This window comes from Mycena indigotica, assembly GCF_014461135.1.
Source record: "Mycena indigotica strain 171206Taipei chromosome Unknown Mind.scaff0003, whole genome shotgun sequence".
NCBI classification, from domain to species: domain Eukaryota; kingdom Fungi; phylum Basidiomycota; class Agaricomycetes; order Agaricales; family Mycenaceae; genus Mycena; species Mycena indigotica.
The window spans coordinates 695,964-720,602 of NW_023503002.1; the positions used below are offsets into that span (position 1 = coordinate 695,964).

Genomic DNA, 24,639 nt, shown 5'->3' on the forward strand with positions numbered 1-24,639 from the left:
TGTATATACCGCTGTACATATTCCACCAGTCGGAAACATCGACTAAATATAGTGACTGACCTTCCATTCATTCGGAGATGGGCGGAGTTTGGATTCGTGGACGTGGTGCCGCGCCACTGTGCGGACTTAATGTCTCCGTTCTGCGAGACTCTCAGATTCATTAATTTTGTGCTGTCGAGACCATGCCTCTCTCAGTCCGGCAATGACCGGCCGCACACGATCCCTCCGAGTCAGGCTGAGGGGCATCTACTAAGTTACTGATAAGTTTGGTGTCGGTATGCCCCCCGACTTAGCTGACTCCTTTTGTCTCTGAATTCACGCAGACAGCTCAAGTTCTCCCGCGAGACGTCGCCTGCGAGTGCGGAGTTTGGCCCAGCACAATCACATTCCACAGACATCCCTAGTTGATTATCTCTCTCTCAGTCAGTGACATCCCGCGCTATTTCTGAGCCTTCTCACTGGCGTCATATGCTCTTCCAAGGAGCTTCGAGTTGAGAATTTCTCATATTGCCTTAGGCTAGCTCCCCAGACCGATTCGTTGCTTATTCCCAGCCCGTCGGAGCTGTATCGGCGCCGCATGCGATCCGAATCGAGGAAAAACGCGACAAATTATTGGACAAATTAAACAATTTGGCCCCGCGATGCCATAGCCGAAGAATGGATCGAAGCTTTAGAGATCGAAACAAAGTTCGTGCACCCACGCCTCCGGATGGCTGATGGACGTCTTTGAATTTCCTGGGAACAAGGACCTGCAACAGGAAGGTTTTCATTAAGACGCGGCTTGGCGCTGCGTGGGGCACTGCACCCGGACCTCCAGATAATAGACAACAAGTCGATTGGCTGCTGAAACCAGCACAGGACTAGTAAACACCAGTACCAGAATATAATCTATGACCAATAAGCAAGATATCCCGATTTCCGAGCTAGCGTTCTCGATCGAAGGGGCCCTCAAGCGAGAGGAATTCGGGCGGAGCCACAGGCTTGACGTATCGTTTCAAGCTGGCTCGCTAGCGATCGTTCAGTACACCACTTAGCCGGGCCCAAAGAGGCAATTAATATTGAATACTCACCCATCAGCGTAAATCGGGGGGCCATAATCTGCATGACCTGGACAAGGAACTTGAGCTGTTCGAGCAGGCCTTGGCCGCCTCCGTTGGAGCCCGAAGCGCGGACCGCAGCCAGCTCCGTAATAAACACACGAGCGGTGCGTGCGAGGATCGGCTGGTGACAGAGTCAGGAGTCAGCGGCCAGATCATATGTGAAGGACTGGGGAGAATGGGCCCACACACCGCAATGATGGGGTCGACAATGCCGCCCTTGACCTCCTCCGCGACAGCAGGGTCCATGAGGATGCCCACCACCTCTCTGGCTGCGGCAAGGACCTTCGCCCGGGAGTCTGGAGCGCCCACGGACAGGTGGAGGCGAATCGTCGCAAGCCGGGCGAGGAGATGCGTGATCAGTGTCGTCTTCGACTGAATGGCCGGCAGACCAGCTACGAAGCCCGCGACGCGTCTATCAAGGGCAGCGTCGACAGGGCTTCCTTTTAATTCCGCTCAGCTCATCGATTCCATATCTCCAGAAGACAGGACAGAAGCACTCACCTGGCCGGCCCATCGCTGCGGTGGCCAATAGTATCCCTGCTTTTGCGTGCAGCGCCGCAGGTGAGTCTGGGTGGTCCGGCAAGTCAGCCATGAACCGAGCCAGCGTTCCGCCCTGTGGGGCAGGAAGAAAGCAGGCTCGTCAGTATCACATCACTCCCGACGGGGAAAACACTTGCCTGGGCACGCAAATTGGAATCGTCTGCCGGCAGGCTGGTTTGGATGTCTAATCCCCCTGGCCCGACAATGACGTTCGGCGCCCAGTCGTGTATGCCCGCCCAGACCCCATCAATGGTCAGGACATTCCAGAACGCGGCGACTTGCTCTCTCCTCTCGCGCAGCTCATCCAGGTTCGAGGCTGGCTGGATTTGGTTCCACCGCCCGCTGAGAACGATGCCCACCGCGGCGCTGATGTGGTACCGACCCTCCACCATCCGCCCGTTGCGCAGGAAGTACGTCGCCAGCAGAACTTCCGCTTGTGCGCCATGGAGAAGGGTCCGTGGGTGGGTGCTCGTCAGCGAAGAAGCGGTGCTGTCCAATGCCCGCGCCAAAAGCGCCGGCTCGTATCGGGCAATACGGGCATCAGTCGAGAGGTGGATACCCCACAGATGCATCACGTTCAGAAGCACCGAGGGCAGATTCGACTGGAGCGTCTGGTTTTGGATGGCCTCGTGGAAGGCCTGCGTGTCAAGGAAAAAACCGAAGGACGACGCATTGTGTAGGAAGTTATGGGCCCTGGACAGCTATTCGTGAGCGCTCTTTTCGAAAATAGAGTTCAGTGATAGTTACAATGCTTGCAGGACAATCGGCGGAACCTCCTGTGATGGCAAATCAGTATATTGGCGCCTATCGGGTCTCATCATTTTGCTTACGGCGGCCATTGCGCTAGACGCGCTTACATTCGTTCCTGAAGTCTGCTGAGAGTCTAAAAACCAAAAGTGAGCCGATTCAATTATCATGGAATTTGATTGCATATGATACTGACGAAAGTAGGACAAGAGCGGTCCCAAAGGCATCTGACTTGGCGCCGCAGAGCTCGACGAAGGCATGCGCTGTTGAGGCTGGCGCGGGGTCGAAGGATTTTGAAGATCGTTGATGCGCTGTTGCAAGATTCTGATTTGCTCTAACATCGCGTTCAGGCAAGAGTCATTTTGAAGCGCCTTTCTACCTTCGAGAATTTGGCTGCTTGCTGGCCCTTCATCGTCGTATTCACAGTCTTCAGCGATCCCAGGATGTCGCGAACAAGGCCCGCATACCGGGCGAGCACTGTCACATTTCTGTGGCAGAAGCTTTAGCGACTCTTTAAACCTAATGGGAGGAAATTTCACCGTTTTTCGACGCCTGGTTTCAAGTTGCTAGTGAGTTATTATCTTGGAGACGAGTGCAATGAGACTCGCCTGCAGTTGAGACAGGCCTTTCCGCGCTGGAGCGGGATAGACGAGCTGCTTGGATGCATTAATATTCTGTTTACAACTTGTGAGTCGTGGATGTTCGTTTGCTGTTTTCTGAGGCTCCACAGACCTTTAAAATGCCCATTCGAAAGTATAGACTACCACAAATGGCTGGCGCCTGACAAAGGGAACTGCCCGGACACCGAAGAGCCATCCCTGACGCGCACGGGTCGATACGGCCTTTGCAAGCAAACAGAGTCAGACGCCGCGACGCGTATGCGTATGCCTCCGCAGTGACCGTAGGAACTCGAGCAGCGTCCTTTGTTTGAGGCGCAAGACGATCCATTGATAAGCCGAGGGTACTATATTGGCAGTCCTATGCACTCTGTTGACGTATACGAGCCCGGATCGACTGCCGGGTCGACGTAGCAAGGGGAGACAGGTAGGCTGAATGGGTGGAAGGAGTCATCCGAGGGCGTTCCCACGACTATGAGTCGTCGGTGAGTCTGCTCGAGGGCGTCGTCGATCCCGCGTCTGAGCCATGGGCTCGAGCAGCCACTTGTCGCTGCAGAAAATTGAAAAGTTTTCTGTTGCAGCCCTTGATGCATCGTCCAATGCGCGTGGCAAGCGACGGTGCGCCTCAGCTGGTATCGCGTGGCTATGTTGTGGTGGAGCTGAAGTGAGATGTAGCGTTGGGTCCAGGTCGCGTTCGTCGGTGTTTAGCGGGCGGATGACAGAGCTGTCGAGCACGTGGAGGCGGTGCGCTTACATAGGCGGCCCGGGCCGGCAATGGCCACACCCGGAGGACGTGGACGGCCTTACAAACGCGGCGAATGCGTTACTGGATCGGCGCACACTTAGACTCGGCGCAGCTCCGTGGCCAGCGATCCCAGAGGAGCGGTTACTCGGAGTTTCTGAACCCCGAGTTGGTCCGTTCCGCGCAAAGGTTGGAGCAAAATGGACGGGAGTATATGGTGGGATGCCGAGTGGGGATATTTTACTGAGGACGGAAGCTGGTAGATGGCACTGCGGGAGTTCAGGAATAAACGGCGCCTGTTTCGATCGATTATACACCTAATATCAATGTATCAAAAAAATATTTTTTTTCACCTCTATTTGTGCCAAAAAAAATGCACTGGATATGCCCTTATATAACATATATCAGGGCCCTGGATCATATAAGTGAATCTTTTTTGGTAAGTACATTGATTTTAGCCATATAATTGATCGAAACGGGGGCTGTTTATTCCCGAACTCCTGCAGTGTGGTGTTATGAGTTTGGGGATGACATCAGCGGGCGCTTTTTTTTGTTCTCATGCCATCATGTCGACGCCGGGCGCTAGGCGAAAGCTGTTACTTCTTGCACTTTACGACCGACGAGGACGACGATGGCGACGGCGGAGGGATGTCCGCTGCCCATGAACTCTGATATAAGCGGGATTGGTGTGCGAGTGAGTCTCCGCGCTGCGCTCTCATTCCGGTTTTCATCGGTTACAGGTGTCGTTTTATCTGCAGACACTCTTTCTCAGTGTGTATCTGCTTGTTGTTTGATGAAACGCTATGCTGACTGGCTGCCTTTCAGGCTGCCTCTCTGCAAGATCTGGCTCGCTAGAGGAAATTACCGGCGCACTTTATACGCTGCTCTTCACGAACACCGCGATGGCGGTGACTGCGCTTATTTTGGGTTTTAAGCCGGTCCCAGAGATTAGCCTCCAAGAGTGCGGTCCACAGCTCCTATATAAAGTCTTCTCACCAGCAGCAACAGCGCAATCGTGGTCTTTTACCTCTTACTGCTATCATGGACGACCGTAACCCTTACGCTCCCCGCCTGCTCACGCTTCCCTCTCTCCCTCTCTTCTTCCCCGGCCCGCTCAGCACGCTCGCTGACTCTCCTCCACACGCTCTCCGTTCTACAATCCTACACCATCTTCGCCTTCCTTCTCGCTCTGACCATCTCCGCCCCAACCTTCGGCTCCCCTACCACCGTCCAATGCAACCCCCAAGCCCGGGCTGTCCTCTTCCGCCCCTTCTCTGCCCTCGGCGCTGGCAGAGTATTAGGCGCCGTTGCAACGGGTGTCGTTGTCGTCGTTTACACCGGGGTATTAGTCAGAGACCATCTCCCGCCCGCGCCTGACGCCGTCCGTCGTTGGATGCGCCGCACTGTCCTTCGCCGTGTGCCCAACGTAGAGCGCAAGGCTGCGGAGAAGCCCGGCCCGCAGCCCGGCCCCGCGCACGCTAATCCACCCCGGTCTGTCCCCCCAGGACTGGAAACATTTGGCCCCGGTGCCCTCCCCCGCGGACCGCGCCGTGTCCCCGGGCGCAACCGGTATCGTGGACGGACCGCGGCAAGCGACACGCAGCGGCCTTCATACGACCTGCAGATCGCGTGGCCGCTCGTGATTCACTTGTTCGTCGTGTGTGTGCTGTGGACATTGGCAGTGATGAACACAGAGCTGCTCATCCGCTGGAATACCAACACCGACGCGAATGTCGATGCAGATGGAGGCTCGGGGTGGGGGTTTGGCCAGATACTGCCCATGTTTCTGGTGCTCCTCCCGCTCGCCAACGTTATCAATGCTTTCCGCGAGTTTGGCCTGCGGCCGCTGCCTATGTGGCTGCTTGTCGGACCCGCGAATGCGAATCCGGAGGATGGAGGGTTGCCGGAGGGGAAGGTGTAAGCTATCGATCTTTTATTACTGCCGTTTGCGGTCACGGTACTAAGATTAATTATAAGGCTGTGTGCTTTGTCCGAGTCGTGTCCACTAACTTCAGATCTAGCAAAGTTAGTGGACATAGACACAGTCAGATAATACATGAATATTAATAACTATGACTACTTCAGATGGATACATAGAGATATACAGACTCTATCATCAGTCTCTATGTTACTGTATATGCATAGGAGTCTATTCAAAGATTCATTACCTAGGAAGGTTAGTGGACATAGAGATAGTCTGTTAAGTGCCATGCCGACCAGAGGACCAGAGTTGGAGTTGGAGTCGGAAACAGAATCAAAGTTGGAGAGCACTTGGGGGGGCACCGGAACACCACAGAAGGAAGTTTGGGTGACTGGCGACTGCAGCTTCCAGTTGACCAAGACAAGACAGGAGAGAAGAGTGGAGTCAAGATGACACTGGGGAATAGAGACCAGCAATGTTAATTTACAAACTGAAGTACGTAGTAATACATCAAAGTATTTGTCAGGCTTTGGGTCAGGCCGTGCAAGGCTCCTCCTATGAACACGCACCCGGAACAGAACAAGGTTTGTCGTTGTCTCGCTCAAAGCTACGAGCTGAAGTAGAGTACAGGCCCAAGAGAAGTGGCTCTTCGAGCGACCGGAGCTCCGCCCATTGATCCTCCAGCCTGAGCAATGGGAGTTGCTCCGATCACTCAATGGGGTTCTCGAGGTACATTTGCTTCCCTCTCGCAGCGCTGCAATTGAATCCATCTGTCTATAGGTGTTCACAGAGGTTACACTCCAGATGTCAAAATCATCGACCCCAACGCTTCCGTGGGTGTTGCCCATGTACTAGTATGAGCTTATGCTGGCGCATCTAAAGGCATGTCGCGATGACTTGAATCTGCCATTTGAGCTTCGCACAGCTGCGACAGCCGGTTTGCTCAAGCTGGAACAGTATCACAAGCTTGCGCAAAAATCACAGTTCAATATCATTTCAACTGGTGAGTCTACTTGCTTACTGCAGCGGACAGTTGACGATGACAACACCTCCAGTTTTGCATCCGGCGCTTGGATGGGCCTGGTTTGCCAAACAAGACCGCTTAGCTTCAACAGAAGTGCTGCCATCAGAAGATACCTCTGCTGCAACCACTTCCATGGCGGCGTCGACTGACCCGGAACCAGCTGCAATGACACCAGTGGCGGCGGTAGGAGCCAGTCCAATGGGTGAGCGCGAAACAAAGGCTCGTGTCCTGTTTCAACATGTCTACGAATCATACAAGGCAGCCTACGACACAGAGCAGAATGGAACTGCAGCACCAGCAATACCTTCAGCACTGACGAAGCAACCCTCCTCTTCCTCCATTCTCGACGGTATATGCACCTTTGACGATGTCGATATCACGCCGCCAGTGGAGACTAAGAGCTCGTTCGGGAACGAGAATCCGCTGCGATTCTCGCGAGAATCTGGATTCTCGTCACTAGATTGTAACGCATGTCACTTATAGTCACAAATCATTACATCACCTGTCCTCCGTCGATGGGCCGGAAGAAAAAAGAGACTGGCGCCGTGGAAGACACCGACAGCAAGCAGAAGACATGCCTGTACACTGATGCCGACCTTGTGAGAATGATGGAGGAGATCATCAGCCGGAAGTCAGAGCTTGGGGAGCCTGTGGGGCTGCGGAAGGCCACTGCAAATGCCGTTGCTCTTGCTCTTAATCCACCAACTGAAGGCCTGCCGAAGAATGGTCCATCGGTCAAGAACCAGTTTGGGAAGGTGTGTCAGCCATGCTTCTGGCTTTCCTTTCTGACTGTCTGCGCTTCAGCAAAAGACTCTCTGGCAAGAAGTTGTCAAAATCTGCGCTAACTCGGGCTTTGGTGCATGGGACATGGAGCATGGTGCCAATATAACACCGGATAAGGCCACTGTTTGGGCAGAATGGGTCCGACACAATCCCAAATCAAAGCCCTTCCGCAACAATGGCTTTCTTCTGTATCGACAATTCGATGAATTGATGCCCATGAACACGGTGGTTCCTCGTGGCCAGAGCGTTTATCGTGCTTCGGAAGGAGGTGCTGAGGCCATTGTGGATGAAGGTCTGGAACTCTTCTCTCTTCTTTTGTTTTTTTATTGATTTTGCTCTACAGACAGTACCTCCGAAGACTCAGATGCGCAACCGAACAGCCCACTATGGGATATCGAGCAAGGCCAAGAACTACCTGATGACGACCATCCTTCCTCTCAACCACAGTCCTCATCACAGTCATCTATTGGACCAGCAACCACTCCTGCTAGTCGCAAACGTGCCCCGACTGAAACGCCATTACCATCGTCTCGTGTTCAGAAGTTCCGGGCTACTGGTCCTGTTCATACCCCTGCTGCATCCTCGTCGCGTCGAAATCAAAAAGCCGATGAGCGTTTTCAGCAGATAGATGCGCATTTCAAGGAAACATCATCTCTGCTCAAAGCGGCTCTTGAACCACCTCCACCGCCTCCACCGCCCCCGCCTGATACCCCTGCTCGACTAAGCGAGGCTGTGCGATACGTACGCAAGGTGGAGCGTGTCTGGCTTCCCTCCCGCCTTGCTCTGGCATTTACAAATCTGCTGCAGAAGGATCGGGACCTGGTTGCGGTATATATGGGCCTATGGGATGATGACGAGGATGTTGTTTATCGTCGTGAATGGGTTTTGGGTAAGTTGGATATGCTTGATTGTCTTCCTCCTGGCTATGACCTATCTCTTGATGCTATTGTTCCTTTGGATATGCTTTCCTCTCAAGCTCCACCTCCATTCAATCCACCTGATTTTCCTGATCTATCTTCTTTTCCGTATAACCCTTCTTTGTTTGATAATTCTACGGGCACTTTATGGTAACTAGTTAGTTGTTTAGGTAGCTCTGGTATTGGATCCACATTGCTTCTGCAATTGCATTTCGTCGAGCCTCCGCCTCTGCCTGCTCAGCTTGAGGAACAGCCATTTGATTGCTGAGCTCATCGGGAGCTGATTCGTTTCGTGGTGTTGGGTCCCAAATATCTTCATCCTCATTATATAGAACATCTGTAGCCTCCACAGGATCATAACGGAGAATAAGATTGTGAATGGCAATCAAAGCAGATGGAACTCGAGCCTGGATGGTCATGTTATACTTGAGTGGTGTGCATAAACAGGCCCATCTCTTCTTGAGAACTCCAAATATACGTTCGATCACATTCCGTGCTTGAGCATGCCGCAGGTTGAATAACTCCTGTGCATTTACAGGTCTAAGATAAAATATTAGATTTGTAATATCATGATTTGATGACACTCACGCCCGGTCTGCAATTCCCCATTCCCTCAGATGATAACGGATACCCCGATAAGGTACAAGAAGTGCACGGCAGTTTGGAAACCCTGCATCAGCAAGAAAGAATTTGTTGAACGGGATTCTGAAGTCTGCCATTCTTGATTGTGCAAACATTGTTGCATCGGCTGCTGAGCCATCATATCCAGTAACTGCATATTGGAACCGCATATCAAAGGAGCAGCAGCAAAGGATGTTTTTGAGACTTGGCCCTTTCGATCACGATGGTATTGGCGTTCCTCTTTGGATGGCCAGGATGGAATATGGCTGCCATCAATGGCACCTAGAGCATCTTTGAAAAAGGGCATGAAAATGGGATTATTGGCAAAGTGCTGGGGTTGGGGTGTGGTGGCGGTGGGTAAATGGACATAGCGGTTATAGAAGTTGGGACCAGAGAACGCATCCAACATTTCTTTGAAGTAACTAGAAAATATTATATAAATTAGTTCAACAGATTCAGAGAATAAAATAAACTCACATGCTAATAGTCTCATTTGAGTGTTGAAAACGTTCCCCCACATGACGGATAGAAAGACCAGTTACGCAAGTATAGAGAAAGATAGCCAATTTTTCTTCCAATGAGATATGCCGTGACTCAGTATAGCCCATCCAGCGAAGCTCGGAAATGAGTATGTTGAAAATATGCCGACGTACACCCAATTCACAAAGAATCCGGTCTGGGTGCTGGCTATGATACAGTTCATCAACCCAGGCTTGACCAGATAGTGCAGAGGTATGATAAGGTACAGGTACAGCCCGAGCCATGCTAGCATCATACAGCATAGACATATACGCCAGTAGCTGCAGTAGATGGGCAGCCAGGAGGGCAGCCAGTGTCCGTGTACGACGAGCATCAGGGAGTCGAGGAAGCATTGGTGGCGGTCACATCATATCACATGATGATGCCTGTGACTTGGACAAGCACTTGATTTTTCTCTCTCAGTGAGCTCCATAATAGCCAAAGTACATGTGTGTTGCCCTTGGACACCCTCTAAGATAACAAAGCAGTAAAGAGTACAGAAGATGAACTGAATAATAATGCCATCAACCATTCCGGCGGGTGTGAGACAATGCTAACTCAAAAAGGAAGTCACGCCGGACCTGACGAGAATCCAGATTCTCGCGAGAATCGCAGCGGATTCTCGTTCCCGAACGAGCTCTAACACAGAGCTTCAACGCTTCTTCATCGCCTATCGGCTTTATGGACGTGGGGACCGAGATAAGCCGCTGGATTGGTGGAAGGCATGTTTTTGTTCACGCCATCTCTATTCACTTTCTTACTCCAAGTTGCAATAGGAATTCGGACATCTTTTCCCTGTGATCTCGCGTATGGCGCGAGATTATCTGGCAATCCCCGGAACCAGCGTCTCTGTCGAGCGCTTATTCTCCAAGTCCCGACATCTCTGCGCTGACACGCGTGCATCAATGAAGGCGGAGACTATTATGGAAGCAATGCTGACAAAGATGTGGATCAAGGCTGGTCTTTTCCCAACACCATAACTAGTCTAAAAATTACTGTTTACAAATATTTTTAAACATTTATATCCATTTATATTTGTGTTTCTATTTTATTTGAAAATTTGACAAATAGAAATAAAATAGTTGGAGCCCTAGGATCGTTGAGCCCGCAAGCAAAGCGAGCAGGGTAGCACTGAACCAAAAGGGCCTGTTTGCTTGGTCCCTTTGTCATGGTCAGTTCTCAAAGGTTCGAATCAGGTCATTTTGGGCCTGATGAGTCGGTGATACCTCCTTACACGGAGAGAAGCAGTACTTTAGACGATCTAAGCGATAGAGTACATGGTATACTATCGCGCTTTATATATACGGGCCCGCAAAGGGGTGATCGGACACCCTGGCCTCCACTGCTCCTCCTTGCCCCCATTCCTGGCCGCAGATGGGACAATCGTACATCCCTTACAGGCCAGGCACTACTTCTAACCTCCTAGCACTCCTCCCCAATCCCCTAGTGTCGAGTTGGGCTTGGCAACAGCTTGACATGTCGTTCTTGGTCATATGCTTTCCACGTGTGCATTCCTCCTACTGGGGCGCCTGTTCCCCATCGTCACGTGCTGCATATTGCAGGCCCGGAATGGCCTGACACCAGCACCGGAGCGGACGGGCCGGGTCTTATCTGTGACAGTATGAGAAGTAACGGAAATGGAATAAGTGATAACAAAGTAAGTAACAAGATTAGAACAAAGTCAAGGAGAGTAGAAGAGGACTTGCATACGAGGAACAAGGCATAGATGATTGCATAGATCATAAGTTGGCATAATTGGAAACACTCAGTAAATCTTCATTGCGTAAAAACCAAATACCAGAATCATATTTTGGAATCGAACCGGAGTCAGCATGGATATAACTGTTGAAATATCGGTTGATCCGAGGAAGGATGGGATCAAAGTAGCCAAATTCAGTTTGCAATCACACTCCAATGAAGGATCTGTGCGTTAGGGCAAACGATGCCCTACGCTAACTATCTATTCAATAACATAGTAAGATGATACATGGATATTGATAACTGTGCCTACTTCAGATGGATGCATAAGATTATACAGACTCGAGCTATATCAGTATATATATATATATAGGAGATTCATTATGATAATATCCTTTAACTTTGGAATCTAATCCCCAAAATTGGTATGGTTAACCACATGTGTAAGGGCAATCCCAGGAGGATCAGAAGCAGAGTCCTAGCAGGGGAGGATCCAAACAGAAGAAACTCTAAGGCACCACCTGCTAAGTAGCTGAACTATATACTGCGCTCTTGATGTGCCAAGTGTGATTGTTGCTTCAAGCAGTATGCCTGCACCATATCGCAAGCCAGGTCCAGGGCGGGACGATGTTTCACCAGAGATCTCTGGGGAACCAAAAGGGGGAGGTTTCACTGACATACTCAGGTATGGGGGGGGTTGAACCAGCTTTCCCACACTTGTCAGACCTGGCAGGAGACCATGCCATGGGCCCAGGCCGGCCCTGTTCCTGACAAATTATAAGTCAGGATAATCGGAAACACTTAGCAAATCTTCATTGTCTAAAAACCAAGTACTAGAGACAGACTGAGTCCAGAAATAAAGATGGGCTTTGGTGCCTGAGTTAGTACAGATATAATATGAAATCAACATAGATAGTATATCTATGTAGGGAGGGGTGTGCTAATTATGACTATTGAGATGGCTGGGATCCATAATACCAGTCAAATTGCAGTTGTTATGGCCATTAGTTCACCCACTACTATTTTCCAGTCAATAGGCTAAGTAAACTGTTAACAGCTTTTGTATTGGTCAAGTGACTACCGGTTGGTATTAACTTACCTTTTGTCATTCAGCAAAGTTACCTTGCATATAAGGATAGAAGTGGTGACTGATCATAACATATATCATCTCACTCAAATAAATAAATAAAAAAAGAATGATAAAAACCTTACAGATCACATAGTTAATCATCTAAATAACTATATTGAGCCGATTTTATAGTATAGTCTCAAGGGCTCTTTGCCTTATGTTAAAAGCCTCACTCTATATAGGTAGGGTCTTTATGCTAGGTTAAGGTATCAGTAACTTAGAGTATTAAACAATGAGGTCTTAACTACCTGGTAGTGGGATAGAGCTATAGCATTTAGTCCAGTTATCTCCATGCATGAAATTCTTGTAGGAGAAGTTGACTTTGTGATGACTAATGACCTTGGTATTCAGTGGCATATAAAACCCTGGTCGAAAATCTGGAGGAAGCCAAAAGAGAAGATCTTCCTCTTCAGATAGGACCCAGCCATCATCACTAAGTTTCCAAAATGGTGATAAGGTAGGCAGTGTAAAGCTCTAAACATATATGAGTCAAGATAATATAGCTAATAAAATTAACTGACATTAGATGTAGGCAGCATAGTATAAGAGGAGGATAAGGAATGAAAAGCATGTATATTCCATACTCTTATAGTTTGGTCCTGAGAACTAGAAACAATAAAGTTTCCATCAGGAGAAAATGCAACAGAGAGAACTGCATCAGTGTGACCTTCTAGAGGTTGTTTCACAGGTTTGCCTGTTGCTGCATTCCATATCCGGATTGTACAATCAAATGAGCCAGATACAATATACTGGCCATCTGGTGAAAAGGCTACTGACCGGACAGAGTCAGTGTGTCCTGTAAGACAATGATGTTTCAGATGATCTGTTGTATTCCAGATATCCACATGGCCATCAGAAGACCCAGAGGCAATATACTGATTATCTGGTGAGAATGACACTGAGCAGACAATTCTAAAATGTCCTTCAAAAGGATGATGCCTCACAATATCTCCATTCATAGCATCCCATATATGAACATTTTGACCATAGGAGCCAGAAACAATATATCGGCCATCTGAAGAAAATGCAAGAGAGTAAAATAGGTTGCCATAATGCTCAGTAGAACACCAAACAAGTGCTTGTGTATGTGCATTCCATACAGATATAGTGTTTGAAGCCGAAGCAATATATTGGCCATCTGTTGAGAATACTACAGAGAAAACTGGAGAACTATGCTTAAGAGATCCAATGCAGTCTCCAGTACGTGCATTATATATTTGCACAGTCTTATCAAGGGATCCAGAAATAATATTCTGACTATCTGAAGAGAATCCAACAGAGCGAACTGCATCAGTATGTCCTTTAAGACTATAGCTGAGATTATCTTCAGCAAATGTATTCTGTATATGTATTGTCTTATCATTAGAGGCAGAAGCGATATATTGACCATTGGGTGAGAATACAACAGTGTTGACTGAGCCAGAGTGTTGTTCAGGACAAGTCCTACCACTATCTCTGTGTACAGACATTCTAGCAGATGTTAAGATATTACTATTATGACCTTTGGCTAAGGAAATTGTGTTGACTAGATCATAATATTTGGAGATATTCCATATTCGTACTGTGTTGTCATCAGATCCTGAAATAATATAGTGGCCATCTGGTGAAAAGGCAACTGAGCCAACATCAGCAGTGTGTCCCAAAAGTGGATATCCAATATGAGCTCCAGTCATTAGGCTCCATATATGTATAGTCTGGTCCTGAGATCCAGACACAACAAATTGGCTATCTGGTGAAACTGCGACCGAAAGAACTGGAGCAGTATGTCCTTTGAGAGAATGTCGAACATGATCTCCTGTAAATGTTTTCCAGATACAAAGAGTTTTGTCTGCAGATCCAGACACAATATACTGCCCATCCTGTGAGAATGCTATAGACAGAATCATCTTAGTATGTCCTTGAAGTGAACAGCCAATAGGATTTCCAGTAAATGCATTCCATATTCTGAGTGTTGCATCTTCAGAGCCTGAGACAATATGTTGGCTGTCTGAGGAGAATGCAAGAGAGGTAATTCTGCCTGTATGCCCCTCAAAAGGCTGCTCAATCGGCTCTCCAGTATGTATATTCCATATCTGTATCCTCCAGCCACCATACAGAGCAATAAGCTGACTATCTGGTGAGAAAATAATATGTTCATTATCAATGTCTGCTGGAACAGATTGCATGATTAGATCTCCAGTAAGTGCATGCCATATTTGCAATATATTATGTGTAAGAGATCCAATGTATTGTCCATTTGGTGAGAGTGCAGGTCTGTGAAGAATTCTTAGAGCCTCACTCACCCCCAGGTTACTTGCTGGCCAATGCCCAAGCTGATCTCCTGTTATAGCATCCCAGCAGTATATAGAGTATACATCACAGATGATAATAGATTGTCCATCAGATGAAAATGTTGCTGTGCGAACTGGGGAATCCTGATGGAAAGCTTTTACAAGTTGTGGCCAGTCTTTCCAAGCTCCCTGATTGACCTTGAGTGTCTGATTCAAACCCCTTTCTTTTAATTGCAAAGTTAGCATCTGGGAGTTCTGAGGTATCAAATTTAATGCAGACACATATAAATGTGCTGTACTATGCTGTATACATCCCCCAAAAACTTGAAGGAAACTAGCAAGCTCTTGAAACATAGCTTTGTGCTTTTCATTCTGTATTTTGTAAGAAATAGTTTATATATAGGTGTCTCTCTTACCTGGATCCATTGTGATATTGTCTTCACCTGCTGCATTACCACTGCCACCCCACCTAACAAGGCAATCACTTCTAGCCAAAACCATACATTGGTCATCAGAAGATTCTGAATATCAGAAAGGTTCTGAGTATGTGGGGTGATATGCCTGATCCAGTGCAAGACACAGTATCTGAGGTGTGGTGGAATATATTTCATAATATCCAAATTTTGCTCTTCATTTGACTTGTATGATGTTTTAATATCACAAATATTGAACCTAAGTTCATTTAATTGAACCTGGATAATTCTCTTAATAACAAATATTTGTGCCTTTTCAGAGCTACAGCTGAAGTCGGGATTATCTATGCCTTGGGGAGGTTGATGTGCAAATTCCTTGAATGACAAATGATATAGTTGAACAAGACTGGTTGTGTCATCTAGATCTGGAACAAATATCACTGCACTTAACCTCATGAGATACTTATGAACCTTCTCCTTGTTTATGTCTAGTAATTTGGCCAGATTATCCAAACTAAGTGGCTCAAAAAGATTGAGCACAGTATAAAGTATACTGAGTTGTCTTTCATATTGATCCTTTCTCCACTGTTCTGAATTTGCCTTTGGCTTCTGGATGACAGATGATATAACATTCAAGTAGAGTGCATTAAGATCTTGATATCCAGTTTGCATATTCAGCAGATATTCTGCTTGTTCATCCCAGCTGTTCTGGCTATCAGATGTGCTGATATATCTAACAGAAGTGGCTGCATATATAAACAGTCCAGCAGCATGATGGGAGATGTAACTGATAGTAGAAGCTGCCTTTGACTTGTCATACCAATTTGTTGATGTAAGAGGAAGCAAGTGGTGAAGATATTTGTCAATATCTGCTCTAACAATATGCTGCTCAAGATGGTCCAGCTTTATTTCAAAAGCAGATACCTTGAGAGGACCAGTCATAACTGTTGCTGGAACTTGTGGTCTCCCAGTAAGGAAAAAACGAATAAAGAAAGGAATTTTATCTCTGGCAGTTGTCAGCCATGATACAACTATCTGGCCCTGATCCTGCCCACACTCATCAAGAGCATCTAGACAAATGATCCAAAATGATTGAGAGGAGGGGACTTGTAACTGGTTTAAAAGAGCTACGACAAGCTTATCAAACTGGTTCTTGGGATCTTCATTCAGGACCTGGAATTGACTGTCCTCGAGAAATTTTCCTAATAGCCTTTTGAATGTGGAACTATATGCTGCAAGTTGATAGGCAAGAGCAATAGGTAAGCCTCTATGGTCATTACGTCCAGCAAAGCGGTATGAGAAAAAGAAAGAGGCAGCAAGAGAATGCTCCTCCGCCAGCTTCGTAGCTACTGTCTTTGCAATTGTAGACTTCCCAGACCCTGCAGAGCCAGTGAGCAGGATAATCTGCTGTGGATATTGATTCCCAGTTAATCTATCAATGATCTCTTGGGTAACTTTCACCCTGGTATCTTCCAAGCAGCAGTTGGGTGTATTTTCAGCATTGTATTGAGCTGCAATATATTTTGCCTCTAGCTTGCTGAGAGCTTTATTCATCTTATCTTTTGAAGGTCAATCTATGAATTTTGTGCATGTAACTCTTACCCTCAGTATAGAACTGTTGTGTGAGAATAAACAATGCTATCTGCATTTCTGTCTTGAAGAAAGCTTAGTTTACAATGTTTCAAGTTACTCGTGGAATTGTTTAAGACTGACCATAAACTTTTGGAGGTATGCATTTAATTTTGTCTTGATATCACTGATGTCTGCTTTGATGGATGGGCTCTTCCAGAAGTTTCTCTTCTTCTTTGAGCTCTGTAGAAGGTCTTCACATTGAATAATATATGGCTCTAGCTTGCTGTAAAATATGATTAATACACTAAGTTGCAACAACACATTCAAAATACCTCTTCAATACAGAGAATAGATGCTGAACTTTTGGAGTATCAGCTAATTTTTCCATCTGCATTTCACAGATTTCCTTTAGCTGGTCGATAAGGCCTGGCAGCTCCGTCTTGTTGTACTGTGCAGTCTGTATGACGAGACCCTGAATGGATATTGTGAAAGAAGTGGTGGCAAACTCACCGAGACCATCTCAAGAAGTCCCTTCATCACATTCAGACAGCTAGAAATTGCTCCTCCTGCAACTGGAATACTAGTTGTGAGCTGGGCCGCCAGCCCAATGGCATCGGTGGCCCGAGCAGAGTTGGTTTGGGCATGCAAGGTAGGGGTGGAGGTCATGGTGGTACGAGAGAGAGACCAGAGCTGTGGAACGTCGAGCATGGCGATGCCATGATGTGATTCGAATTCCACATGACCCTTCCTCAGTGTGGCGCCGTTCATGATTCGCTGTGAACTCAATGATGGCTGTGAATAGAATATGCCCCGTTTATATTCATACCCGCGCCGGAACCTCGAATCACATGAGAATCAAGATATCCCGACATAAGTATGTATACCACGAATCCACCCACCCCGTTCAATCGCGCACCCCTTCTCTCCTCCTGGAATCCATTTGTTCGATGGAATCCAGCCCCCCACAAACCGGTTTCCGGTGCGAGGCCCATGTCCCTGAATCTCAAGCTACGCGCTGCTTGGAGGACGAAGGAGGCAGGAGAGCTACAGGCCATTTTCAATCTGTACTCGAGTAAGCAAATGTCCAATACTAAAAAGATGTTCGCAGTGCTGGAAAGAGTCGGAAAACGAGGTGCGGCGGGGAGCAACAGAGCTCAGGCTCCTGCGCCTTATGTGTAGGGCCTCCGCATTCTTGCCAGTAGATGATCATATGGAATCAGGGATGAGGACGCAAACGTGACGTCACAATACCCGAGTTTTTCGCGCGCCACGTCCACCGCCTCATAATTCACATATATATCGCCTCTAACAGGGCCGCCTCACTCGAAGACGCATGGGCTGTGTACCGGTGTGACCCGGGTTGCGGGGGTCCCGCCCAGACCGCCCCTGGCTCGGGTGCTGGGCACTGCTGGCGGGGATGCGCCTCGAGCGGGTGGCGCTCTTCAAGTTCCTTTCGCATGTCTTTCCGGGGTCGGTGGGGCTTGCCAATGCGCAGTGCTTTCAGACGCTGCCACATCTCTACTTATACGACAACTTGTGGGACAACGAGGTGGCGCGGCAAAGCTTGCGCGACTGCCGGTCCTCACGCATCTCGCGCTCAACGCCACGGTCGACTGGGTTGTAACGGAGAATCTTCTGCAGAATTGCGAAAGCTTGCGGGTACTTGTGGTGCTGACGTCAGTGTCTGCGTCCGAGGCGGAAGGAGAGACACGCGCCAAGGAGGTGCCCTTCCGCGACGACCGCTTCCTCATGTCCAAATACTGGAATATGACCGCGGGCGTGCGGGATCCACCGAGTCTCAGGCTGTGGTCGCACGCGGAGGAGTTTATCCAGAGGAAACGCGAAAAGCGGCTGGACGGTGAGTGCTGGCGAATCTTGTTGCTTTTCCTTGCTGATACCATGAACAGCGGCGTTGTTTTGGATGAGCACTTGACTGAGGTACTACGGCATATCCCTGACTACGTAATCCCGAAAGCACATCCTTCTCCCGGCCTGCTTTGTCCACCCGCTTCGCTTTGGCCTCGGCAAACTTGAATGCAATGACCTTCCGTGATCGGCCAAGGCTCCTGCGACTATGACTGCGGGCGTTAGGTCGACCCGCCGAGTTTGTGCTTGCAGGCCCGGGGGGAGGGTTTACCGTTTCATAGAGAACGAAAAACACGAAAAGCGGTTAGACGGTGAATATCGGGTGACTTTTGCCTCTCTTTATTGCTGATTCGATGAACAGCGAGTTCTTTTGGATGGCGGCATGGCCTCTCACTTTCTCGCGGCTCGCTTGGGCCTGAGCTGCGATGACGATCGTGCGTATCCCACCGTCGAGCGCAAAGCGTCCAAAGCGCCCTCGCACTCAGTATATAAGCTGCACCCACATTCTCGTTGCTGCCCCAACCCACTACTCAATCTCCTGCATACCATGACCACCTCTGACATCCGCAACACACACACTGGCATCACCCCGACGCGGGAAGAAGTCTGCTTCCTTCCGCAGCTGGTTCAGCTCGACTTCTGGCTCGACTCCCTACACGTTGTGCTGCCAGCAGCCTCCAAGATACCCAACTACCAAGGCGCATTCTATCTCGACCCGGCGGGCAGGGCTGATCTGCTCGAGCGCGGTCCGTTTCCTTCGATTTCGTCTTCAAGTCACTTTGCTCACAACCAGCAGTCGTGGCCCACATCCGGCGCATCACACGTGCCTACAACAGGGCCAACGGCCACCGCGACGCCCCGATCCTCACCGACGCCGAGTCGGTCTTCGTCAAGTTCTCCCAGCCGTCCGCGCAATTCGGCCACATCTTCGCGGAGCTGGGCCAGCTCATCGGCGTCGCCCCACGCAACTCCGTGCAGGACATCTACGCCGCCGGTGGGTCCGATTACTAATATTCCCGGCTCGGAGTCTGTCCCCTGATCAGCCCCTCCCCAGCGCACCGGTACATCGTCTGCGGCATGCGCGCGCTGGAGTGGCCGCTCCCCGCGGCGCTCTACCCCGCGCCCAGCCACAACCACGCCGAGTACGCCGCCCGCGCCGCCGCGGTCCCCGCGGTCTGCACGTCCGCCGTCTGCCACATCCACGCGCACCCCGCGCGCGCCGCCGGCCCGCAACCGCCTCGCCGGCCCGCGCCGCCGCCGACGGGCTACTCGCTGCGCTACCGCGGCGAGGAGGTCCGGCTGCCGTTCCCCAACGCGCCGCCGCCGCCGCCGGCCCAGGACCGCCTCCCGGGCATCCAGCATATGGACTATTTTTCGGAGATGGGCCGGTTTGACCGGAGAATGAACGCGTCGAGGCAGGGGGAGGGGCAGGGGCAGGGAAGTGGTTGTGCCAGGCAGTGAATGATTCAGGTCTTCTTCTCTCCATGTTTAGCATACTCAATAAATTTATGTATGCTCATGTCAATGTCAACTGCATCAATGCGAAGCTTAAGCTGAGCAATGGACCTCAAGCCCTTCAAACTGCAATGGACTCGGGAACAAATGCCACCATTCCCGGATTAGGCACCTGATTTCTGACACTTACCCGAGCCAAGTTCACATTTGAATATTTGTTCCCATTGATAGACACTGATACGGATTGAGTAGAAAATTCCTATATTTACAACATCAGTAAAACTACAGGTTAGTCTTGACGATCTTTGCGGAAACTTGAAGCTGGATTACGAGTTGAATGCTACAATACTTACGTCTCGTTCAGGTTGTGCACTCCAAATTCCGTATCCGTAAATATAAGTATTCAAACTCCGCGCGTTGCTGGCGACATCCACAGCTACGCATCCTGCAAGGACAGCCCGGCGACTGGTATCGAGTTCCCCTCAGTTTCCGCACTTGATTCAGGAGCGTCGTCATCGTTCTTTGGCCAGTCTGCGCGCTGCATCCAGAAACAAGTCTCTGTATGACGCTGGCAGTCAGTCTTCATGGTTCAAGGGTGGAATGATCCCTCACCGTCAATCCGGCCCTGCCGCTTGTTCTCGATGAACTCCTCTGCGAGCGTCCACAGGTTCGGCGCGTCCCACGCTGCCTCCTCCATGTCGTCGAACATCGTCATCACGAACCTTGCGTCGCGGATCGGCGTCTCCGCCGCGCGCTTGATGCCCGTCTCGACCCCGTCCGCCCACTGCAGCACCAGCACACGCAGAGTGGCACACGTCTGCAAGAGCTCCTCGACGGCCGGCCACGGGACGTCGTCGTTGAGGGACACGTGTGTCAGGCAGGGCAGCAGGGCGAGCTTGCCGACGTACATGAGCGCCTGCGCGTGCTCGGGGAGGTAGTCGAACACGTCATAGTGTGTCAGCGTCTGGAAGCACGCCAGCCCGAGGTCGACCTCCTCCAGCTCCGGGAACACGTGCGTGAGGAACAGCGCGATGCGCTCGAGGCGCAGACCGGCGAGGACCGGGAGGAGGTCGCGGCAGACGAGCGGGCCGGCGCCGGCGATGCGTGTGATGCCGGTGCAGAGCTTAAGCGCGGAGAGCGCCGGCTGGAGCGGGACACCGTCGTCGGTCGTGATGTGGATGAAGAGGTACCGCACGTGCTGCGCAAAGAACGCGGGCGGCTTCCACCCGCCGTTGGCGTTGTCGAGGAACGACAGGAACCGCTTCGAGTCGTCCACGGTCACAGTGTGGTATGCAAGCGGCTCAATCCTGCAACGCGGGTTGGTGCTAGCACTGCGGAATTGAGGAGCTCATACCACAGCTGCACGCGTTTCGCCACGACCAGGAGCCGCGGAATCGATGGCGGGTCCATCTCAGCCGCGGCCTCGAAGATCTCACGCTCCAGCTCGGGCGGCAGGCGTGGCCCCAGCGACGCGTCGATAAGCTCCATCAAGGGCAGAAGCAAGAGTGGCTGCCGATCAATGACTCATGTGACCTGACTCAGTGTGACCTGATCCCGGCAAATGGAGGGCTGATTTAGGCCGGGACACACCAGATGCGACTACATTCATTCAGATGCAACATTTATACCTTCAGATGCAACACACGGGCACAGATGCAACAGACTGCCAACAGTCTGGTCCAAAAACAGATGCAACAGTAGAAACATGAATATTTTGTTTTAAGTAATATTTGTTAGTATTGGTTAGTGTTAGTTAGGGTTGGTTAGGGTTTGGTTAGTTAGGGTTAGGATAAGGGAAAGGTACATCTATATATGCTGTTGGGGGAAATGCTGAGTTAATGTTGTAACTATTTGTTAGGGTTTGGTTAGGGTTGGTTAGGGTTATTTTTTATTCAGAGGAATACTAGTATTAACTACCAGTGTGATACAATCAATTGATTGCTGTTGTGGTGTCGCATCTGGGCCATCGAAAACAGACGCACCAGCAGGCATGGAACGGATGCGACACCTGTCGCGTCTGTTTTCCTGCCTGTTGTCGCATCTGTATAATCCTCGATTTAGGCTCTAGCGTTAAAGACAAAAATCAATTGAAAAGTTATCCATAGACTTCTTTTGCATAGTAACTAGTAAACAAATAGCAAATTTTGACATAAAGTAAATTTTCCAAATAAATCTGTGCCTGACTCAATCCGACTACAACAGATATATGTCCCCTTCATCTCAGAGTTTAAGCTGACATTGATACAACGAAAAATCTGGGGACAACTATAGAATACTTATATGTATCTAGACATTAATCGGGAAGAGACCTGATTCAGAGATTTTTCTGAAATTGGGGCTGTCTAGCAAGTAAAGAGACATGTAGGTGTTGCCAGTAACAAAAGATTAGGTGGATGGGTACTAATGACAAGAAGATGGATGTATAGAACTTGAACGTGGAGTTATGCACACATGCTTCACGCCTCAGCCGAAGTACAGCACATGCAGCTCTCTCTCGCCCTCGACATCCGAGTCCTGTCGACCCGACATCTGTCAGCTTTCCCTCGAAAGAAGACATCAAACACGCACCTTCTCGCCCAAGATGCACGCATTGCTCATATGCACGCCCTCCCAGTCGACCACCTCCCGTGACGTGATGTCCACATACCCCAGCGCCGCCCCGAGCGGCTCCGCGAACGCGCCGTGCTCCGCGTCCGCGGCGGGCATCCGCACGCGTCTCGTCGCCTGCGCGGCCTCGAGGACGTCCATCTTCGCGGCGTCGAGCTGCTTGCGCACGCGGTTCACAGTCTTGTAGTTGAAGTCCAGCACGCGCACGTGCCGCGGGCCCTCCGGCTCCGCGCCCCCGGCCTCGCCGAGCGCGACGAGACGTGTGCCGACGAACCCCGTGACCGCGTACCCGGACAGCGCGAGCCCGCTGCGGCCGGCGTCGAGCCACGTGGACGCGTGCGGGCCCCAGTCCGCGAAGGGCACCTCCACGAGCGGCGCGCCGTCCGCCTGCTCGCGGTACCCCGCGTAGAAGCGCTCGCGCAGCCGCAGGCGGTCGATGACGACGATCGTGGGCGTCGTGACCAGCTCGACGTCGGCGTCGGCGGGGTCGGCGTCCGTGGCGGTGTCGAACATGAGCACGATGAGGGCCTGCTCCGGGTCGGGCCGGAACGGCGTGCGGGTCTGCGCGGGGGTGTCATGGAGGTCGCGGGCCGGCGGCGGCGCGGGGACGAGGTGGGTGTGCGGCGTGGGCTGCGCGCGGCAGTCGAAGGAGTCCCAGAGGAGCTGGTGGCCGGGGCGCAGCGCGGGGAGGCGGAAGGAGAGCATCCAGCCGTAGCTGTCCGCGCCGAGCGCGAGCACGTCGAGGCAGTGCGTGTGCGGGTTCGGCACGAGCAGGAGCGCGTCGTGCACGAACGCGAAGCTCGTCAGCGAGCACGGGACCGCGTCCGTGAACGCGCGGCCCGACGGCCAGTGGATCAGGTGCAGCAGGTCCAGCTCCACCTCGTCTTCCGCGCTGGCCACGAAGCAGGCTGCGATGGCCAGCGTGGACCCGGCCACCTCCACCCGGAGGTCCGGCACGCCATAGCCCGCGGGCGCAGTCGTCAGCTCGATTGTCCGCGCCAGACCAGCTTGGACCGCCCCAGTCGACAGCTGTCGCAGATGTGCAGCCAGCCTGCGCATTCCGTTATTCTCCGCCGACCTGTTTTCCAGTCAGAAAGGTACGAAGAAGAGAGACAGCAACGCACAGCGTAACCACCACCAACAAGTCCCACTCCGACACCACACAAATGTCCACCACCGGCTGCGTTATATCCTCCGGGGCCAGCCATCCCTCACTCCCATCCAAAAACATATACTCCACCCTATCACACATCGCCGCCTGCGGGCCACTCTTGTACGCCAGCGCATAGCAGTCCTCGCCGACGTCATACAGCCGCACATCGCGCGTCGCCACCGCCCGCCGGCCCACCGGCGCGAACGCCCGCCACCGCTCCTCCCGCTCCCTCAGCGCCGCCCGCCGCGCGAACAGCGGGCCCGCCGCCCCGTGCGCGGTCTCCGCGACGCCACACGTGTCCTGCTCGACGCGGAACTGGATCGCGGGCGCCTCGAAGATGAGCGTGCTCAGCGCCAAATTGTGCATGTCCAGACACGCGAGCAGGTCCCCGAGCGACAGGTGCGAGAGGCACATGAGCAGCACCTCCGCGGGGAGGTCGAGCAGCTGCAGCATTGCGATGATTGTTGAAGGAAGACAGGGTCAAGAAAATTACGTGTCAAATAGTCACGGTCACTGCTGTGTCACAGATTGTGACACAATCTGACACAATCTGTCAAAAAAACAGTCAATATTAATGATACAAAAAGGCTCCTTGTGACCAAAAAAGTCCTATTTTTCCACCCTACAGGCAAGCTTTTTTGCCACAATCTGGGAAGCTTTTTTTTTCCCTATGGATTTATTTGCTATCCACTTGAAACTTTTTTTCTACTCAATAAAGATAGCCTTTTTTGGCATATTATTACCTTCATTAAGATTTTTTTTAAATGGTCCAGTTTTCTTTGGAATCCTCCGGGTGATTTGCTGTAGCTGCACAGAAGGCTGTCTGAAAAATTTCCTTTTTAGGCAATTAAGTCCTTAAGCCCTGTGGCTTATTGAAGGGCTTAAGGCTTACTTAAGGCTTAATCAATTTTGGACCTGTAAGGGCAACCCTGGAGGCTCTGACAA

General features: G+C 50.7%; 6 protein-coding genes across 6 annotated transcripts; 2 read left to right on the forward strand and 4 right to left on the reverse strand.

The window, feature by feature from the left end:
- Positions 1-948: 948 nt before the first annotated feature.
- Positions 949-2,728, reverse strand: MIND_00301100 (Zn(2)-C6 fungal-type domain-containing protein; the record flags this gene model as incomplete). The annotated part of the gene is made up of 8 exons (XM_037359873.1): positions 949-1,007; positions 1,071-1,221; positions 1,290-1,540; positions 1,602-1,713; positions 1,751-2,333; positions 2,388-2,416; positions 2,471-2,523; positions 2,584-2,728. The coding sequence occupies 8 exons, from the start codon at positions 2,726-2,728 to the stop codon at positions 949-951; spliced, it is 1,383 nt and encodes a 460-aa protein (XP_037222758.1).
- Positions 2,729-4,377: 1,649 nt separating this feature from the next.
- On the forward strand, positions 4,378-5,667 carry MIND_00301200 (uncharacterized protein; the record flags this gene model as incomplete). Its single annotated transcript, XM_037359874.1, has 4 exons — positions 4,378-4,440; positions 4,487-4,517; positions 4,572-4,707; positions 4,755-5,667. The coding sequence occupies 4 exons, from the start codon at positions 4,378-4,380 to the stop codon at positions 5,665-5,667; spliced, it is 1,143 nt and encodes a 380-aa protein (XP_037222759.1).
- A 2,882-nt stretch (positions 5,668-8,549) lies between these two features.
- On the reverse strand, positions 8,550-9,884 carry MIND_00301300 (Nuclease harbi1-like; the record flags this gene model as incomplete). Its single annotated transcript, XM_037359875.1, has 4 exons — positions 8,550-8,931; positions 8,980-8,986; positions 9,127-9,434; positions 9,490-9,884. The coding sequence occupies 4 exons, from the start codon at positions 9,882-9,884 to the stop codon at positions 8,550-8,552; spliced, it is 1,092 nt and encodes a 363-aa protein (XP_037222760.1).
- Positions 9,885-18,861: 8,977 nt separating this feature from the next.
- MIND_00301400 (uncharacterized protein) lies at positions 18,862-19,940 on the forward strand (the record flags this gene model as incomplete). Its single annotated transcript, XM_037359876.1, has 3 exons — positions 18,862-19,225; positions 19,276-19,473; positions 19,534-19,940. The coding sequence occupies 3 exons, from the start codon at positions 18,862-18,864 to the stop codon at positions 19,938-19,940; spliced, it is 969 nt and encodes a 322-aa protein (XP_037222761.1).
- A 430-nt stretch (positions 19,941-20,370) lies between these two features.
- On the reverse strand, positions 20,371-21,440 carry MIND_00301500 (Zn(2)-C6 fungal-type domain-containing protein; the record flags this gene model as incomplete). The annotated part of the gene is made up of 3 exons (XM_037359877.1): positions 21,289-21,440; positions 20,547-21,241; positions 20,371-20,492 (listed from the first exon to the last, which is right to left on the reverse strand). Exons 1-3 carry the CDS (start codon positions 21,420-21,422, stop codon positions 20,371-20,373), a joined length of 951 nt encoding a protein of 316 aa, XP_037222762.1. The 5' UTR covers positions 21,423-21,440.
- Positions 21,441-22,397: 957 nt separating this feature from the next.
- MIND_00301600 (uncharacterized protein) lies at positions 22,398-24,168 on the reverse strand (the record flags this gene model as incomplete). Its single annotated transcript, XM_037359878.1, has 3 exons — positions 23,666-24,168; positions 22,503-23,619; positions 22,398-22,448 (listed from the first exon to the last, which is right to left on the reverse strand). The coding sequence occupies exons 1-3, from the start codon at positions 24,145-24,147 to the stop codon at positions 22,398-22,400; spliced, it is 1,650 nt and encodes a 549-aa protein (XP_037222763.1). The 5' UTR covers positions 24,148-24,168.
- Between the last annotated feature and the right edge of the window lie 471 nt (positions 24,169-24,639).